Source organism: Falco peregrinus, chromosome 3 (genome assembly GCF_023634155.1).
Source record: "Falco peregrinus isolate bFalPer1 chromosome 3, bFalPer1.pri, whole genome shotgun sequence".
Classification (NCBI taxonomy): Eukaryota; Metazoa; Chordata; class Aves; order Falconiformes; family Falconidae; genus Falco; species Falco peregrinus.
In genome coordinates, this window is record NC_073723.1 from 23,386,675 (window position 1) to 23,407,491 (window position 20,817).

Genomic DNA, 20,817 nt, shown 5'->3' on the forward strand with positions numbered 1-20,817 from the left:
CAGTTCATAGTATTGTGGTAGTGGTCTTCCCAGTCATTTTGACTTGTTAAGCGATGGTTCTAAGCAAATTTTGAAAAGATTCTGATTTAATTAATGGAATTAACAGTTTCTCAGATCACATTAAATAAAAGACAACAAATGAAACACAGTACAAAACCTCTGGACATGTGGTTAGCTTTTCAGAAAAAGGAACAGTAAAAAGGAAATGTAAAATAAATATCGTTCTTTCAACAATTGATCTTTACTGTGGAATCTCTGTTCATATCTTTTCCACAGAGTAAATTTCCCATGCAATAAAACACAAAATCTGCATTAATTCATTTTCAGCCATGCCTTTGATGTGGTGTTCTCTTTAGAACTGCTGGGAAGATTCCTGGATCAATTTCTAGTTTTATGCTGGCTACTTTCCACTTTTCAAGTGGAAAAACTGCAGGAAGAGTAGGTAAAACAAGAAAAAAGACTGCAGGGTCAGAATACTAATGAAGGTACTTCTTACAATTAGTTTTCCTAAAATAAGGAAGTCATAGCTCAAAATGTTTATGTTCAAACACAGGAGAGAGGAGCAGTATGGCCAAATGCCACTGAGACCAGGAATTCTATTATTTGAAATCCAAATTAGGTTAAAAAAAACCCAAACACCTTTAATATCTGTCTACATTCTCCCCAAATATAAGAAATCTGATTCCCCTGCAAGTCTGGCAGCACAAGCATGTGTGAGGGGTATTAAATATGGCAGGCTTTCAATCCCAGAGAGGATTTTTAATTCGTTCTGTGATGAGATTCCAAATGTCTTCTTTTGTTTTTATGTCTAGTTCAATTGCCCAGATGTTTGTCACATCTGAGAGATTACCCTTCTCTGGCTGCATGAGCAAGAAGGCAGATATTTTGGAACAGATGATCCCTTGTCTACAAGGCATTTGAAATATTACATAAGGAATAGGAGAGAAGTATTGAAATATCCTTAGAAGAAAAGTTAATTACATACTAGGGATAAAATCTTGAGTGTATTTCAGCTGACTTTGTTGAAATCAGACTTTCATCTGTGGTGGTGGTAGCAACACTTTTAGAATAGAAGCAGAAGGCTATTTCCCATCAAAGAGTAATGTACAAATCAAAGTAATTAAATGCCTAAGGGTAAGGGAAAAACCTGTACCTTCCTGTGAAAGTGATAATCTTCTGTTGAACCACTTACAGGGTGGTAGTTTTTTGTTAGAACTTCAGGTACTCAGACTGGCAACACTATTGAAAATAAAGCATTTTTGTTCTCAGTTATAGGAAATGTACAAGTTTTCTGTTATAGAACCAAAAACCCCACACAATGACAATAAATATTATTTCAAGATATGTAACAAAAAATGTTATGCATACTGTTGTTAAATGAGATCCAATTATTTATTTTGCTACCTTGCCATTTTAAGCCTTCTGCTTCTTAGGATGGATTCCGTGTGAATGTGAGCAGTCCTGCTGGTTTTTAGCCCTTACATTTCTTAAAAGAAGAAACATGCTCAGTTTCCCATGAAGGGGCAGAATCTTTTGTCCCTTTTCCAGTTTTCACAGCTGAGACAAGTGGAAGACAACACCAAAATATTTCTGAAGCTCTTTCAGAAAAGGTGGCTGAAAGATAAGAAATACTTCTTGGAGGAAAAACAGTACTTCCATAAAGTTCTTCGAATGCAGTGATCACTTCTTTTTGACTGGTATTCTGTACCAAATCCACTGAGCTTGTTATAGGCTTTCCAGCCACTCCTACCAAATGATTGGAGAAGCCATTTTGGCACCTTGTTGTAGCTTATGCTATAATTGTTTGCAACAAAGTATAACTATGTTTTCTCACAACCTCAAAATGATACAAATCATAGATAGAGTCTTAAACCAGGCTTCTTTTGAACACTTTGTATTGTCTACATATTGGCAAAATTTCCAGTAAGCTATGCAGAGAATAAGCATTCAAGTATCTTGTTTGTGAAAGCAAATACTTTTAAGAACAAACTCAAATGAAATGGTGATTTAGTTAAGAAATGTCTTGGAACTCTTAAGAGCTGATTTTCACAGAGGCACTGCAATGGTGTTTTTACATTGTGCACTCACAAACACAAGAGTTTTGTGGTTTGTTTTGTTGTTTTTTTTTTTTTTTATAAGGCTTTATTAGGCATATCTGCAATTTCTGTAGACTAAAGAAAACAGTCTAAAATAAAGGAAATAAGCATTATATGTAAAAAGAAGGTGATTGACAAAAATAGTAAGTAAAAAACCCAAACACAAAACACAAACACCAACCCACAGAGATACACGTGAACACTACAGAAGAAGTTACTATTACTTTGGGAACTTAAAAAAGAAGTAAATCACGTAAATAATCTGTGGTGTCGGTTGGTGGGGTTTAGGTGTTTGTTTTTTTTTTTAATGGTCAGGTGAAATATTAAATGTAAACTTTGCTCAGCTGGTAGAAAGTTCATTGTAAAAGCTGTTACTGGAGCTGAGATGGAAGTGGAAAAAGTTCTTTGAAGTACAGAGTATTGGGTTAAACAAGTATAAAGATCTATATGGATATAAGAGAGGTATTTCTACATCATCATCAGCTCTAATTCCTTGTAGCTGGTATGGATACCTACCCCACTGCAAACTACTGCACAGGTGCAGCCTGCTTCTGTTCTGGTGTGCTGCAACACAGGGCTGCTGCTGGTCTATGCAACCCCCTTCCCTAGCAGAGGAGGAAAATGAGACTCAGAAAGAACTGGGGTGTTATAACGTTCTGGTAGGAATGGACACCAATGAATGTCCTTAGTGTAAAGGTCACCAGTCACACCTGTTATGAAAGCACAGTAGAGAAAGAAAGAAGGAAGTATGCAAGCTGCTGGATATTTGAGGGAGGCAGAGAAAAAAGTGGAGAGTAGGAAGGAACTAAATCCAGTACATTAAAGGAGGTGGTTTCCTTGCATGTTTGTACTCAATAAAACTTTGTGTTGGAAGTTAAGGTTAGAGAGAGGAGGCTTGTTTTATGCAGAAAAAGAAGCTTATTGGGAAATGGTGAAGTATAAATGGAAGAGAACTAAGACATGATGAGAAAAAAGGTAAATTTCAAACATAGTCCAAAATAAAATACAGTCATTACATCTGGTGAGAGCTTCCTCTTCTCCATTTTATAAATGGGCTCAGAGGTCTTGGTATAAGGTATGCCAGAACAATTAAAATGATAGAGAGGCTGAGGTGGTTTACAAAGATTGTGTATATATTTTCCAAAAAACAGGAAGGATTGATAGGAAGGAGAGAAGGGTTCATGAAATAGGGAAAGGTTCACATCACTATGAAATCTATCACTGTGGCATTCCAATAGGTTCTTTGAAGTGCTACGAAATGCATGTGAAAGTATAATATGAAACTACAAAAGCAAGAGGTTTCACAAACCAAAATATAGGGGAGAATAAGGAAACAAGAAGGATGAAAACTCATCACCTAAGGTGATAATAAAGCAAGTCAACAGAAAAAGAATCCAGCACAACAGAAGAGAATAAGGAGAACAATCCTTCCTGATTTATGATCATTATGAAAATTAACTGTTCCTTGCTGCCAAAGACAGTCAGGTGATCAAAGATCACAAATAGAAAAAGGTGTTGCAGAAACATGCAAAGAGCAGGAGAGACAACTGTGGTGAAGATGAGTTCTGAATGGAAGACCACCACCATCTAGGGGGGAAAGAACAATTTTGTAAATAGGTGGATTGCACAAAAAAAGGAAGGTGAACATGGGTTACATGGGTGAGGAATATTTTAAGTATTGGGATTGACTGTGCTTTAAGATGGGCACAAGTGAAAGAGATGAAAGAAGATTTGGATATCGGAAAAGACAGAAAAGAAAAAAAGCAGCATGTCAACAATTCATCTTCCATTTTCTGAATTTTCTCTTAAAGTAAATGACAGCAACTATTAAATACCTCTTTAAAACGAAATACATAAGCAACTTAGAAACATATGTTTTAATGCAGACAGTATAATTATGATGCTGACAACTATCAAAGAATACATTAAATGAAGAGGATTAACAAAATGTGTGGTGTACTTGGAAGGTGAGAGGTGTGGAATATGTTATTAAACAGTACAGTTGAATGGTCAGGAGGAAAAGAAAAAGTAAAAGACAACTCTGTAGAGTACTGAGTGAGTATGGTTATGGGACATCCAATGGCAAGGGGTACTGATATGACATTAAGTATTACTTGGTTCATTAGAAGACAATGAAATTGAGTAAATACCTTGAATAAGAACTGATGTTATTGATGCTTAGTGTAATGCCATAATGAATCAAAGGATGATTGAAATTAGGAAGAATGGCAGTGTTTTCTGATTTCAAGAAATATTTATCCATGTAAAATTGATAAGAATTAAATTAATTTTAATATGTGGTAGAAAACATTACAATGGAAACTTTGAATCATATTAACTACTAACTATTAAGAGAATATAAGCAGTGGTGTTCATCTTCACACTTACCTCAACAAGTATTTTTCTTTTCTAGCCTAACATCAAGCTTTTCAAAATTATCTCATGCTTTGACTCAAACCTTCTCTTTAATGAAAAACAGCTTGCAAGTGAATTCTGTTTTGAATGCTAGTTCTGAAATCTAGATGAAAAAGATCACAGTATATGTTACCAGTTACCTTAGCATGAATTTTGCCTTGTGAAAATAAATGTCATATTTTCAACTTTTGATCAGACCAATCAGTTAACGCATGTTGTCTATTATGAATGTTCCAAGTTGGTCTGCCAAGGTGAAGAGCATTACAGAATGGATTAACATATGAAAGCAGAGATTAAAGTGCATGTTGTATGGATTCTGTTGGCAGGATTTTTTTATTTTGCAGACTAAAAGAGTAGACCTATCAAAATCAAACCTCATTGTTTGTTTTTTTCTGTTCTTGGAATTAAAAATGTATCTTCTGACACATGCATAGCTGTGTTACATTCTGCTAGTCATCGCTGAAAAATATCCAAGTTACATCATCCTGAAGAACATGAATAATTCTCTTTTGTTACAGATTGGATATGGATAAAAGGAGTAAATTGAACTTTTATGAGTCATGGAAATTTGTATTTCGTAGATATATGTAAGGATAGGAATAATTATTGGATTCAATATGTATACATTAGTGAGTTACCTCGCAAGGCGCTTTCTCGTTGTGCATCTATTCTTTTGAAAAATATAATTTTATTTTGGTCACAGAAGACCTATTATTTGAGTTTTCCTTTATAGCTTGCGTTCAGTTAACAGAACACAACATATGTAATTGATAGCTATCCTGACTTAGATACAACAACAGTGACACAGGTTCTAAATTATGGAGCTGTATTATGATGTTGAGCCGAAGCTTACATTGTGCTTTCCACACTGGGTCTGGAGAGATGCATAGAAATGAATAATACATGATATTTAATTTTGAAGTCTCTCTCTTAAGTTTTTTCTCTAATTCAAATGAAGTAGACCTCAGCAAGAGATTTATAGGAAAAAACTAAATTGATAAATTTATGCATACTTAGCTATTTAAAAAGTCTTATTCTAGTGAATATATCTGGAAGGAGGTACTAGATTTCTAGTATGAAGATCTTATGATGAGTAAATAGTTTAGTTTTGTAAAGTGACTTGCACACAAACTGTATGCTGAAAGATTTTTAAAGTGCTAAATAAAACATCTGAGCTTAAATAATAAATAATAACAACACATAAAGGAGATTTAAAAATAGCTTGAATATATGAAGGAGATGAAGAAAGACATAAATAAAACAGACTTCTAGCAATGAAGGTTGATAACAAATGAAAGTGTGTAGGCATTGATATGAAAATTAATTCTCCAAGCTAATTTACAGTAGAAGGTAAAATTTGCTCTACATGTCAGACGAGGCAAATGAAGCCCTAATTACTTTCTAAGAGAATCTTCCATTCCCACTCTGTCCTATATATCTATAATATACTAATATTTGTAGTAAAAGAATAATCATACTTCATAAGAGGCATCTTTTTTCTCACAATTGGAGATAAATGTGAAAAATCCATGATAAAAATATTAGATGTGTTCCTCATCTGTTGTTAAGAAAAGTTACTTTACAAGTGTAGCAATACAAAGTGTAAAATCTTAAGAGCTTTCTGCTTAGTGCTTCAGAGAAAGGGGTCTCTGCATTTAAATACTCAATAGGAAGACAAGCTTGTGAATATGCCATAAAGAAGATGATTTAATGAGCTTAAATATATACATGTGTGTATAATTAAAGAGATGGCATATGGTTTGTTTGTTTGTAGATTGTTACAAAATTTATATCATGTTTCTCTGAAAGAGCATGCTGAGCACTTTGTGCTTTCTCTCACTTGATGAAGTGGGGCCACTTCTGACATTTGGGGATACTCGTATTAAAAAACATATAACAGCAGATCCGCCACCTTTTGGCTTTGGCCCATTGTGCTGATTTTGGCTGGGATAGAGTTGATTTTCTTCATAGTAGATCCTGTGGTGTTATGTTTTGGATTTGTAACGAAAAAAAATGTTGTTAACACAAGGGTGTTTTAGTTATTGTGAAACAGTGCTTAAACAGCACCAAGGCCACCTCTGCTTCTCATGCTGCCCCTGCAGGCAACTAAGCTGGGAAGGGGCAAGAAGCTGGGAGAGAACTCAGCTGGAACAGCTGATCCCAACTGACCAAAAGGATATTCCATACCATGTGACATCATGCTCAGTGATAAAAGCTGAGGGAAAGGAGGAGGAAGAGCTGGGGGGAATTCAGGACTATGGTGTTTGTCTTCTCATATAACTGTTAGATGTGAAGCCCCGCTTTGTTGGAAGCGGCTAAACACCTGCCTGCCAAAGTAGCTAATGAATTCATTATTCTGCTTTGCTTATGTGCACAGCTTTTGCTCTACCTATTAAGCTGTTTTTATCTTAACCCACAAATTTTCTCACTTTTAACCTTTCGAATTCTCTCCTCCATCCTAAATGGGGAGAGTGAGCAAGCAGCTGTGTGGGGTTTAGCTGAGTATTGGGGTTAAACAACCACCCACTTAGAGTCAGTCAAAACATGCAAGCTGTTCATCTTAATATTTTGTTTAGATATGGAAAAGCTTGCTAAATTCTTTCTGGTTGCAAATGTACCATGCAGTTGTTTATATGCAATAATATAATGATGCAACAGATGGCTATTTCATATTGAGTTTTTAAGTACACATCTTTCATAAACCAGAATTACTGATTGGAAAATGCTTTTTTCATAATAAATAGCTTTTTCAGCCTCTTCCTTTCCCAAAATCTTGGGAGGAGTAGCAGAAGGTTAATAGATATAATCTGTATCAGACCTGGATCAAAAGAAGACTAATTTACTTTGCTCTGGCTGCTTCTCTCCCTTTTTTAAAAAAAGGGAATTGATGCAAATACTTTGCCTCATATGTGACCAAATTTAGTCATAGAAGTTGCTATATATATTTATCTGCAATGATGCTACCATATGTCTTTACATAAACAGCATGGAAAACACATTTGTTAGGTGGGCAGGGTTGTTTTGCATGAAGTGGCCAGGATTTGTATTAAAATATGGCCTTTACTTTTCTAAATGAAGCACTTTGATTTTTTAATGAATTTTGATAATTTTTTAGAAATTATGAATTGCAATTATGTATTTTGTCAAAGGTTGATATAAAAATGGATTGCTAACTTTTGTTTCTTTCGGGTTTTTTTTAGGATTTATTTATACCTGTGGTGGAACTTTAAAAGGACTTAATGGTACTATAGAAAGCCCTGGCTTCCCATATGGATATCCAAATGGTGCAAACTGTACATGGGTTATAATAGCAGAAGAAAGAAACAGAATACAGATCGTCTTTCAGTCTTTTGCTCTAGAAGAAGAATATGATTATTTGTCATTATATGATGGGCATCCTCATCCTGCAAACTTTAGGACAAGGTAAAGAATAAACATTATTAAAATGTAATTTGCATTTGTATCTTACAAATATCTGAGAAAATATTTTTAAAGCTTATATTTTTAAATTATGGATTCTTTCTTATTTAGACTTTAAGGTGCACTTTAATCATAAATGTCTTGAAATCTATATGTTGTACTTTAAATCTAGTCAAAGTAAGTGCTAACATTAATCTAACCCTCATAAAATTTGTCTCAACACAATTAATTAAGAAGCATATGAGCATGGATAAATGAATGTAAAGTGAATATGAGATTGTGGTGACCTAATAGCAGTGGAACTTTTGTAATCTTTGCAATAGGAGGTTTTTGAGGGAGATCACCAAAAGATAACATTTAAGATAAATAGGTATTTTTTCTGCAACTGTACATGAGCATCCTCTAGCACAAATGGATTACAAGAATGAAAAAAAAGTTTGAAAAATCAAGAGTGGAATGAGTCACGGAACATTTTTTTATCAGTGCCTTCTTCAGAGTCATGGCCCAGTTGTCCTGTTCATGAATGTTCTGTCTTCAGGTGTACATAATAATTCTGCAATAGCAACAGGGACATTATCCATACATTTGTTAGTTATCTCTGTTATTGTCTGTTTTGTGTTCTGTAAGTCAAGTTGTCATCTACCTAGACTTCTGTAACGCCTTTGCCAGGATCCCATGCCACATCCTTGTCTGCTAAATAGGAGAGAGATGGATCTGATGGGCGGACTGTTCAGTGGATAAGGCATTGGCTGATTGGCCACATCCAAAGAGTTACAGCCAACAGCTTGATGTCCGAATGGAGATCAGTAAGAAGTGCTGTTCCTTAGGAGTCCCTATGGAGACCAATACTATATAATATATTTGTTAATGATGTGAACAGTGGGATTGAGTGCACCCTCAGCAAGTTTGAGGATGACACCAAGTTGAGTGGTGCAGTTGATTCGCTTGAGGGAAGGGATGTCATCCAGAAGGACATTCATAGGCTTGGGAGTGGGTCTGTGAGAACCTCATGAAGTTCAATGAGGTCAAATGCAATATCCTGCACCTGGGTTGGGGCAAGTCAGGTCAATCCTCAGTATCAATACAGAGTGGGGGATAAAGAGATTGAGAGCAGTCTTGCAGAGAAGCAGTCAGGGATACCGGTGGATGAAAAATTGAACATGAATCAGCAAGGTATACTTGCAGCCCAGAAAGCCAGCCATATCCTGGGCTGTATCAAAAGAAATGTAACCAGCAGGTTAATGGACATGATTCTGCCCTTCTACTCCATGCTGGTGAGAACCCACCTGGAGTACTGCGTCCAGCTGTGGAGTCCTCAGCAAGGGAAAGACATGGACCTGTTAGAGTGGGTGCAAAGGAAGGCCATGAAGATGGTCAGAGGGCTGGAGCACCTTTCCTATGAAGACAGGCTGAGAGAGTAGGGGTTGTTCAGGCTGGGAAAGAGGCAGCTCCAGGGAAACCTTACAGTGGCCTTAAAGGAGGCTTATAAGAAAGGTGGAGACTTTTTACCAAGGCCTGTAAAGACAAAGCAAGGGGCAATGGTTTTAAACTGAAAGAATGTAAAACATATAGTTTTCCTCCTTTCTGCCTCTGCTCGAAATATAAAATTTAGATGGAGATTTGATCACATTTAAGAGACCAAAAAAGATCTCACTGTCAGTCAGGATTTCTATTGGTGAATCCACTCTAAATCATAATTTCAAAGAGTGTGTGAACAACATTCTGCACAAATGCAAAAGGATAAAACAATTATCACTATTAGGAACTTACTGTCCTTACTGAGCTACAGTTTTAATAAGCATCAGAGAAGACAGGTGAAGGAAGCTAGGAGGATAGAAAGAAGAGGAAAACATATCTTCCAGAAGCAGAATTTTTTCTTTGTATGTGTTTGAACTACTGAGAAGGTTTATATATATTTGTATGCATATGTATATTCACATCTACATATATCTATGGATGCATAGATATATAGCTTCCTCTATATGTGTGTGTGTGTGTGCGCGTGCACGCAGGATTCTTTTTATATTGAACTAAGCCTTCAAATCTGGAGCTTTGAGATACATATTTGTAAAATGTCAGTATCTTGAGAAGAAAATCAAGGAAGCCTGGCATGCTCAAAAGTTTTGGTATTGTGTATTATTTAGGATGCCACTAGATTCTGGTGAAGAATAGCATAAGTTCTATAGAAGAGAACAGATTAAGGCAGCACTTAAAAAGGAAAAGACAATTAAGCCTCTGTATAGGTCCTGAAATAGAGCACTTTTGCAAGACTTACAAGATCTTGTCAGTGCGTGGGTGCAGTAGAAAAATAGTACACATTTGTGTGAGTGGAGAACTGGGTTTCAAATTAAGAAAGTGTGATAGTGAAATTATGCAAGCTTTACTAAATCTTTCATGGTGATGCGTATTTTCTCAGATTGCTGTAGCAAGTAGTAAGATGATGTTTCCTAGAATTTTCTTTTTGCTTAACAAGTAAAGTTTTACTGAGGCACATTTGCTTGTGGAAACTTTCTAGCATGACAGTAGATTTTATCATATTCCTCAGTGACATTAATGAAAGTGTAATCAATTTATGCTAGTCACCCTCCCTTTAATTTTGTAAGACAAAAATGTTTTTAGGAGAACTATACAGGTATATTGGTAAAATACAGAACTGGACAGCTAAAATAATTGTCTCAGCCAAGGCCACTATTTCTTTCTGCTTCAATATTCTGATTGAAATAAGTTTCTGTATGACTAAATAAGATTTTGCAGTTGGACTGTTTCTGAAGTTCATGACCTCTGACTTCATCCTCATTCAGTTTTGTACTTTGTTTAATTGTTCTCAGAATTGAATCTTGTTGAGATTTGTAGTCATTGACTGTCTTCAGTGAATGCTTAACAGCCTCCACTGTTTAGATGGCACTTAAATGGCAGCTAAACAATAACAAATGGTAGAGAAGCATGTCGGATATGGCCATTATAGAAAGTGTAGAGTCAATATTATACTTCAATCTTTGTGTTACTGTATATGCTTGTTTTAGTATATTTAATATGCTAGATCTTTGCCTCAAAGTATAAATAGAGAAAACTTAGAATAGTTTAAAGCTGTGAATGAAATGCAAAAAAAAATATATTTTCATAAATCATATTGTAATCACATACCAAAAACCTGTTTGCAGAAAGAAAGTATAACTTCCTGTAATTGAACCAAGCTTTCAGCAAAATTTCATACTTGGGAGTCTTTCTGGGTCATGTCATAGACACTGTCTATTTTTAGGGTTTCCTTGTCACCCTCCCTGTGCAGCTTTGTGATTTTTGTGTACACTTTCTTCCACATTTATACACCTAGGCTCCCCCTAAATATATATATATATATATATATTTATCAGGGTTTGGTTTTATGTGATTACTTTTAAATTGCAACCTTCTATACACCTTATTTTGGAAAGTAGCTAATATTTCTGCACTGCTGTTCTGAGTGAGTGTTGCATTTCCAGATAGAACTTCTGTTCTGTTTTTTCAAAATGTCTGCCTTTCACATAATTTTGGTGTGTTACTAGATTAAACATTTCAGCCAAGCTTTTTGAAGATGCATATCAATAAAGTGTTTTCAATTTTCTGAGGGCCCATCTTGAGAAACAAGAGTTTTGTTTGCACCTTTAAATTAAGTTAATGGAAGGTATGATTTGAACTGATAAAACACCACATAAATCAGCAGCTTTGCAAAAATCAATTGGAGTCATGTGATGATACCTCTTGCATGTTATGAAAGTAATTTTTAGTATAACTTCTAAATAATTCACTATAGTAGGTACTGCCATATATTAGGGGGTAATTAGAGCAGGGCTACATTATGAGGGGCACAAGCCAGGAGCCGAGGGTGACCATGCTCAGGCTGTGCTTTCACTGGCAGGGCACAATCCTGCAGGGGCTGAACATGGCCAGTGGAGCTGGGGACTGGTAACAGGGTCCATGGGCAGCACCCTCCACAACCAGCAATGGACCAGGTCTAGGGTCCCTCCAGGGAGTCCAGCCATGAGGAAAAAGGAACAGGGCCAGCTAAGCTCCACAGAGAGTAGGGCCAAGAAGCTCATGGAGGAGGCAGGGACAGGGACAAAACTATAGCAGGGTCCGGGTGCCTCCAGGGGGGCTGACAGGGAGCCTCAGCACCCACGGCCAGTGGTGGGTGGGAGTCCCAGCTGAGGCTGGTCAGGACCAGGAAGGTCTGTTGTTTTCCTCAGGGTCCTGACACGGCATAGGGAAATCTGGGAGAAAATGTGCCTTTCAAGCAAGATTTAGATATCATACAAAACAAAGTATGGGAATAACTGTATGAATTGTTCATTGGGTACTCCTCATGTCACTCCCTGAATAGTCATATGGAAACCACAGTTAATTTTAAACTGTGTTATTATTGGCAGCAATATGGTACATATGTAAATGGATGAGAGAATGGCAACCTCAGTTCTGACATTGCCTTGCAAATGTTTTACTTTGTAACTTGGATAATTCTTTATTTTCTTCTTTTTTTAAAAAGAAATTTCTGAGCATAATGCATAATATACTATCAGTAAATACCAAAGAGTATGCTTGTCTTTTTTTTAAGAAGGTGCTTAGAATTTAACACTACTTTTAAAAGTTTTCATACTCAATAGCTTTCTAAAGTTTTTTCCTCTCTATTTACCCCAACTTGCAGTGTGATGTTAGAAATAGCTTTAAATAATCGAACAATAATATGTGATTATATACCCCACCTCTGTTCACAGTTACAAGAGAATTTATTTTCCAAAATTACCAGTGCCTAACCAGTTAATTGATTTGATGTTTAAATACTCATAAAAAAATTAAAATTGTATTGAAATCAATGGAACAAATTAAAATTCTGTTTTAAACAGAAAAAAAATTGCATACCTCCTGCAATTGTACTAGGATAAATGGAACAGTTCAATCCAGTATATTTCTGTCTCATTGTGTTGACTAAAAGAATCTTCCATGTGTTTATGTTCAGAAAGCAGTTTTATAGTAGACAAAATTCTATATTTTCTCAAGTTAAATATAAAATTATTTAGAAAATGACAAGTCTATAAGAACGTTCAGGTAAAACATATCAGAAAACATTACTGTGTGGTCTTCAGAACAGACATGGCGTGGGAGTTTGGAAAGCTCCACTGTTAGCAAAAAGGTATGATCATTTTGTGACAGCTTTTCATTTGTTTGCATCAGTGAAAAGAAAACATGAATTTGTTTATCTAAAAATCATGAGAAGTGGAGGTGTTACAAACAGGCACAAACTGGAATTTTTGAACACTTAATTAATATATATTTTCCTTGTTTTGAGAGTCTGCAAGACCAGCATTATATCTTCAGAGATATTTTAAAATGTCAACATTGTCACTGTGTCAAGAGATGTAATTGGATGAATTAAAAACTTTTCTCTACCAACTCATGGTTAATTTCCTTTTAGGAAATTTGAATGGAAGGAAGCTTTAATATTATCAGCATTTAAAGGGTGATCTAATACTCATCTTTTCTCATCTCTTGTTTTTAAGCAAGATGAATCATCCTTTCATCTACATTCCCTGTTGAGGCAAACAAGAATCAAATACACAGGTTATCGAACAGTGCTTCTGAGCTGCATAGGAGAAATTCATTGAAGTCACTGAAGACATTTACTGCCTTTTCTCTATTGATGAATTTCTTTGTCCTAAACCATCTGACTGCCTGAGCAGGTCTACATTTACTCCACAACTACTTGAAGAAAAAAAAATGTTCTGAAGATTAATAAGTAGATCTTTAAAATTTCAGGATGCTCCTAGTGTTAAATGTAATTGAGTATGCTCTTTTCACCCTAGTACTTGCAAAGGCTTGAATTTGGTACTAAACAAACTGACTCATACTTTGATAATGGTATTGCAAACTACTCAAAAAAGAAATTGTTATCATATAACAGAGGAATAAGCTCAAAAATAAACTTAAATAAAATTAAAATACTTTAATTTTTTAATTCCATTACATATGGAATAACAGATATTGTTCCACTGAGAATGGTTGGTACTGACTATAAAATTTAACTTCTTTGGTCCAACTAGTTAAGAGAAGAGAAAAAAACTGGGAGTAGAAATATGTAAAATTATAACAAATCCTTAATATTAATTCATATTAGATGTTTTTAGGGTTGCAGGCAGATGAGTTGGCTGCTTACTTGGCTCTGGGCTGAGGTTATGTTAACTGAAAAGGGCATGGAAAATTATTGGATATGCCAAAACAAGAAGGCTGTTCTGACTGTGCCATAGGAGTTGGACCTGTTTCAATGGTCTACAGGACCACAGTAGAAGCAGGATAAGTGCATCTCCGGCTTATTACATGTCACCTAATGCCCCCTTGGCAGCTAGAGTAATCTTTTTCTTCTGACTCAGACTCGTTCCTTCTTCTGGTCCTTAGTACTTCAACCTTAATCCCTTGTGAAGGTTTATGGATATGTTATATCTCTTACTACCTCCCAACCAGACTTGTTACCTTACTTTTTGGAGGGAATCTATTATGCTGTTATTTGTTAGCAAGTGCTCCAATTTTTCTCACATCAACTCTAATCAAAACCAGAAGACAAAAAAAAAGCCCCACATTTTTGCCTAGCTTTTGCCTCCTCCTTCCTCTACTTCTGCTATGTCAGGGTTTCCATTTACAGAATTTCCTGACTTTAAGACTTGTTTTACTTCTTCCTTTCCAAGTTCCTTTTCTTTAGATGATCTACAGTACTACAAGATTTAGTACAGGGTTCCCAGAGCTAGTGCTGATGTCTTGTCTGAGCAAAATGCCACTATGGTGTGTTGATTCTCTTTCCTGAATCCAAGCTTTGATGGCTGTAGCTCCATTTTCATGCATGTGTATCTTTTAGTTCTTTGTAAGTTCTTTCTTATATGAACAATGCCTTGTTTATTTAAACCATATAAAGACTCTGAGTATTGTTATTGTTTGGCTTATATTAGGTGTCATTTCAACTCCTGTTGTTATTCTCCAAATTAGTACTGTACCTTTCATCTACTATCATGGCAGTTGCTCAAGTTAGCAGACTCAGTGCTAATAAGATAAAGAAAAAAATGGCAATTATGTGAGATAGTACACTGAATCTGACAGAGGCAAAATCTTTTTGACTGGTTATTAAGCCTTCAAGACATGTCAGAGCAGAATATTTGTAGACATTCAGGTCTTCATTCCCAGCTAACCTTGCAACTGAAAATGTACAAAGCTTCCTTTTTCACTTTCTTGTTCAAGTCTTTTTGGATATTGATGTAGACCATGAGTTGTTGATAGGGGATAATGGACCATTTACTGATCCTCAAAAAAATTCCATTATCATCAGAGGCAACTGTAGCTCTCAGTGTTTTCCGCTTAGACTGTTTATTATTCCCTACATAGATGTACTTTTCTTCTCTCATCACTGTTCACTTTCTGTCCAAATTGGCAACCAGAGCAGAAACTGTGAGCTGATTAGGATCAAATTAAGGATTCAGCACTTTGGAAACACCTTCAAACCTCTGATCACAGAGTCATTGATTTTTCTTTCAGCTGTTTCACAGTTCTCTGGCTTTCTCCACTATCTGCATGGAAAAAGAAGGAAGGAAGGAATTTCACTTGAGAATTTAGGGACCAGTGAACAAAACCAAATAGGATGACACTCTGCTTACAAAGAAAGAGAAAATAAAACTGTATAAGTACTAGTCAAAGACCAATTAAGAGATAAGGAAATTGAAGAAAAAAGAACAAAGACCAATGCAGATTGAAGGAGGGAACAATGGCAATTAAAAAAAAAAGAAGGCACAGTGAACCAGCAATCAAAATGGAAAATGATGAGACAAATTACAACACTGAATTAATGTAAACAAGAACATTTTCACTGCATTAACAAATTAAATATGACAAAGGTGAAACAGAAGATATGTAGAATGTTGAAAATGGGCTGAACGTTGGTAGAGATACAGCAATAAATACAGCAAAGCTTGTAGGTAAGAGAAACAAAGATAATAGAAAAAATGTAGCAGAATTTAATGCTAAATAGATATTCAGCTTTGAGAGATGGGTTCTGAGCAGGCAAGACATTTAGATGGAGATTTATTTTTTTTGAATCTGAAAATGTTGCTTTATGAAGAAAATACATTGAATTGATGAAATGCTTGGCATTGTGGTTATAAATACAAAGCTGAAGGAACAGTAGTTCACATCACTTGTGCTATACTCTTGAGAGTATTTTAATATGGTATAAATTTTTAGATACCCATTGAGAATGAAAGGTAGAAAATTAAAACTGATAAAGTGTTTGTCCAGACAAGGTGTGGCTGGTCATGCTCACATTATTGATAAGAAGCCAAAATTTAGTGGGTTAAGAAAAAATGGTTAGACATTCATTTAGCTATCAAGGTAGTCTAAAGTTAAATGATAAGGATTTAAAACCAAAACCAACCTATTAAACAAAATGTTTTGGTAATTATTTGAAGGTAGAGGTAACTTTCTGTTAACTGACCTTCGGAAGAGACTTTCAATTCTTAGCTTTCCATGGGATATCTTTCTCTGAAGTAACTGGGATGGCCAGTTTAGCTTCTTTGAAGTAGCTGATGGATATTGGACTAGTTTGTTTACTTCTCATGCAATGCAAGGAAACCCTCTTTTATACCCTCTGAGAATTATTACCTTCTTTGGAAAAGCTTGTAGCTAGCATTAGACAGAGAAAGTGTACATATACCAGTTTTATAGGGAGATGTGTGTGGTCACCACTGAGAACCAGCTCTTCTAAATATTAGTTATTAATTTTTCTTTGTGTTGCTAAATTGCTTTATGGGATTTGAAACAGTCTAGGAAGGAAAGTTGATTTTTACTGTGCAGACCACTAATATATGATATACATATATGACATTATACCACAGCATGCCAGCACAGACTGTCTGTGGCCATTAGTCTCCCACCAGCTATAAAAGGAGGAAGAATGATTGTTCACAATAATAATCTTGTCCCAGAAAATTATAGTCTATGGGAAAGACTCATTCTATTGCAGGGATGTCTAACTGTTAAGAGTTGCTTACATGACAGAAAAGTAACTCTTAAATTGGTTGTTAAATTCACCTTATATTGTTGTAGTTGAAAATATTGATAAACATACCTCATAAAGTTCATAATTTAATCAGAATGTATCTAGAACAACCATATACTATTACTAAACTAAACTCTGAATGATTAGTTCCTACATGATTAGACTATTTCTATTGTTTCTGAAGAAAGGAATGATCATTCTATTTCAACTGGTACGTCTGCAGAAAGCCAAAAGAAACAAAAAGTGTTTCTGCAAATATGTGTATGTGTGTGTGTGTCTGTGTGTATTTACATGTACACTTACTAGAATGAAGTAATCTATAGGCATGAGGCTCAACTGAACTGGAGAACTTTTCTTTCTATCTCTCTAATATTTGCCTTAAATTGTGAATGCGATAGATTATTACTGAAAAGTGGCTCCTATAGATTACATTACATTGCACAGTTTGAACTGAATATTTTGTCATCCAAATTATTTATGGAAATATAAAATATGTTATATTTTATTGTACCTAAGTACAAGTTAATGTCAACAATATACTAGAAATCCTTGAATCTGCTGACATGGAAGAGTGGGTTTTTCCTACCAAAAAATCCCCAAACCAAAGCAACAGAAAAAACCCCAAATACCCCAAAGATTATTTATAAGTGCTAGTAGCATCAAAAAAATTATCTACAAGTCTATTATTAGCTCTTCAGTAATCAGTGCAGGTTTTCAGGACCTTAGTATAGTGATACAGATAGTTGTACAAAAATATCTTTTTCATTAGGATTTACAAATTCAGTCATTACATTTTTATGCAATTTTCTTATATGGTCTTGACCAGATTACATGGCTCCAACATGCTTACATTTTTACATTGTAAAACATATATACTACATATCTACTTCTCAAAGTTTACAGGAAAGAGCCTGATAACATCTATACAAAGGACTGAAGTAATTTTGGTTGTTAAATATTGCTCCCTTATAATATGAGCTCGGGACAGAAAGAAATGTATATTTTATGCAGCTTTAAACAATAGTAGAATTTCCTCTAAAATAAAAATAATTTGCTTTTCTTGATCACAAGTTTAAAGTTACTTTCAGTGACTTCTGTCACTTCTTGTCTTTTACAAGGTGATTAAAGTTGATGAGAACACCTCTCAAGCGTAACAAGCATCTATGTACAAAGAATGGAGCTTGTATTTTGGGGTATATTTGGGTATACTGGGTGCTGGAAAAAGTGAAACAAAAAGGGCCTAGTTTGACGATCTAACTAATAAACACTAACTATACAAATTAGGAATGTTGTGAAGAAATAGCATATATAATATATAAATACATAAAATCTTTGGTATATGTATTTTATTACATAAATGTCTAAAAAAATTGAGAAACTTTACTAAGCAACAAGACATGACAGGAATGAGAAGAGATAAGTGCTATAAAGGGTATAGCAGACCCATGCAGTCAGAAATGGAACTCTACATACACAGAAGTGGCAAAGTCCTGAGGGAAAGCAGCTGTACATTTAGGCTATTCCTGAACTGCAAATGTTCATATACTGTAGTATTTCAGATGTCATTTAGAAAGTAGCTGTTGATAAATTGCAAAAAATATTTATACTGTTTAAAGGAAAAAGAAAATATTAAAAGAAAAAATTTTCAAATCATAACCACTGTCACAATTTCAGATTTGCCATGGGAGAAAATTTAAGTCAAAGTATAGGTTTTTTGAAGTTTGAAACGAAGTCAGTCCTTAGTTTACTGTCTTCATAAGATGTATGTGGCATTGTACTTGATAATCCAACTCTATAAATATAACTTGAATGAAGAAGTCACGGTGATGTGCTGATAAAGGTAATTACCTCTCATGGCCATTTGATTATTAATAATTGCAAAAATATTCTTGGCCTAGTCCCAGTGTCATTTTAAAAATGTTATGGCAGATCATATAAAAATGGATCATGGCTGTAATAATTTCTCAATTATTTTTATTTCCTCTATGATTTCAAGTGATAATAGGAAGTGAACATATATGTAGGTATAGAATTGAAAAAAATATTTAAAGTATAAAATCATCACAAAATCTTCTATGACAAGCAAAAACATAGAAAAATCAAGTAAACCGCTGGCCAAAATACAGAACTCAGAAGTATGAAAAATAATATTAGTTCACTACGTAAACAAATTAAAGTAATTTTTTCCCCCAGATGAAATACTATAAAAAATAGTATGAAGTGGTACTGTGTTTCCACATATAAATACTATGTACATATCTCAGTTTTGGGGTGTATATTATAAATTCTGTAATTATGATTCTGGATATGGCAAAATACTAAAATGAAGATCTTTCTCCCCTTTTTTTTTTTTTTTAAGTTAAAATGGAAAACAATGGATTTGATTAGGCTTTCCCATGAAAAATAATCTCTGAATGTATTTGTACCTTTGTCTTTTTACAATATTGCTTTCACTACCAAACTATTTTCTATAATTTTTCTTATTCCATTCCATTCCACATGCCTTAGTAAAATTATTTTATCCATCTCTGTCCTGCCTTTCTAACCCAACTCTGATTGATTACCCTCTCCTAATTTCTCTTTTTTGACTTTACCTTTTCATATTTGTAACTTCTATGTGTGAAATCATTGCTTTTGAAGATTACTTTTTTTAAGATCTCACAGTGGCCTTCACTAAAATTACAAAAAGCCCTGAACCAAAAAAATCTAGACAAGTTTCTATTTGTATCATAGTATTTGCACCTGTAATAAGCAATATTCAGATAGGCTTTCAGCTTTGGGTACACTGAACCCTGGAATTACATTTGACATGATTGTTCAGTTTTATGTGGAGCATTTAAAAACCTGTTCTCTGACCCTGTGTTTTGGGGTGAAGTAGGTTTAATCTTTCTGTGACTAAGGTGTTCTCAGTGGTTGTCTAAGGAAATTAAATCTGTTTTCTCAGAGTATTGGACTTTCTTTTCTGGTTGTCCAGAACTACACTAGGTTATCGATCAACATATGGTAATACCAGGTTTCATTATTATGCTAATGTGATCCAGATTTATATGGCAGTGGTTCTTAACACTGATTTATGTGGTGTAGCTGTAAGAATTTTTCTAACTAAGCCATGAAGAAATCATTTCAAAAGCAGAGGGGTTACTGTTTTTTTCAAAATAATGATAATCCTCAACACACAATTTTATTTAGTTTGCTGTTTGTGTGTTGTTATTCTATCTTTTTAATAAAAAACCTGTTAAAACAAAGTGCTTTTTTCCAGATTTATATTTAGAAAAGTGGTTAGTTATTCCTGGTATTGAATGCAAAGGTAAAATTTCAAGAAAGATACAGAGCAGGACCAACCTTCAGTGTTCTAACACCCCCTATTCACTGTGTACCCTGTTAAATAGATTGTGTCCCAGAAATAATTTTGTGTCTCAGTGGTTTGAAAAGGTTATGTTTAGCATTTTTATAAAACGTACATCCAAACAATGCGGGGACAATGAAAATATTTGAAAGTTCCTGCATAGGTTTTTTATTTGACTGTCTTTATCAATTAAAGTAGTAAAAAAATAACCACTGTAACTACTTATGTTTGTATGAAATGTGGGTTGATCACTCATCCTCTTTTTGTAATTTATTCTGTTTGTAGTAATTATTATTTCCCTTAATTCTTGTTTGCTCCACTATCTGATTCTGTTTATTGAGAACTGTTTTTTTAATGTCAAAATTACTCATATATGGAGCTAAGATCACAAAGTCTAACCTATTCCTTGATGAATGCAAAATAGATCAGATACGTGGACTCACATTTATATTATTCTATTATGTTTATTTAAACCT

At 34.7% G+C, this 20,817-nt stretch overlaps 1 protein-coding gene across 3 annotated transcripts in view; it reads left to right on the plus strand.

Moving 5' to 3' along the window:
* The window catches only part of CSMD3 (CUB and Sushi multiple domains 3), a 725,287-nt gene that overhangs the window by 76,042 nt on the left and 628,428 nt on the right, over positions 1-20,817 (plus strand). For all 3 annotated transcript variants that reach the window (XM_055800728.1, XM_055800729.1, XM_027777765.2), the window contains exon 2: positions 7,712-7,934. In XM_055800728.1, the coding sequence (XP_055656703.1) occupies positions 7,712-7,934 (223 nt within the window). The remainder of the gene's footprint in view (positions 1-7,711; positions 7,935-20,817) is intronic.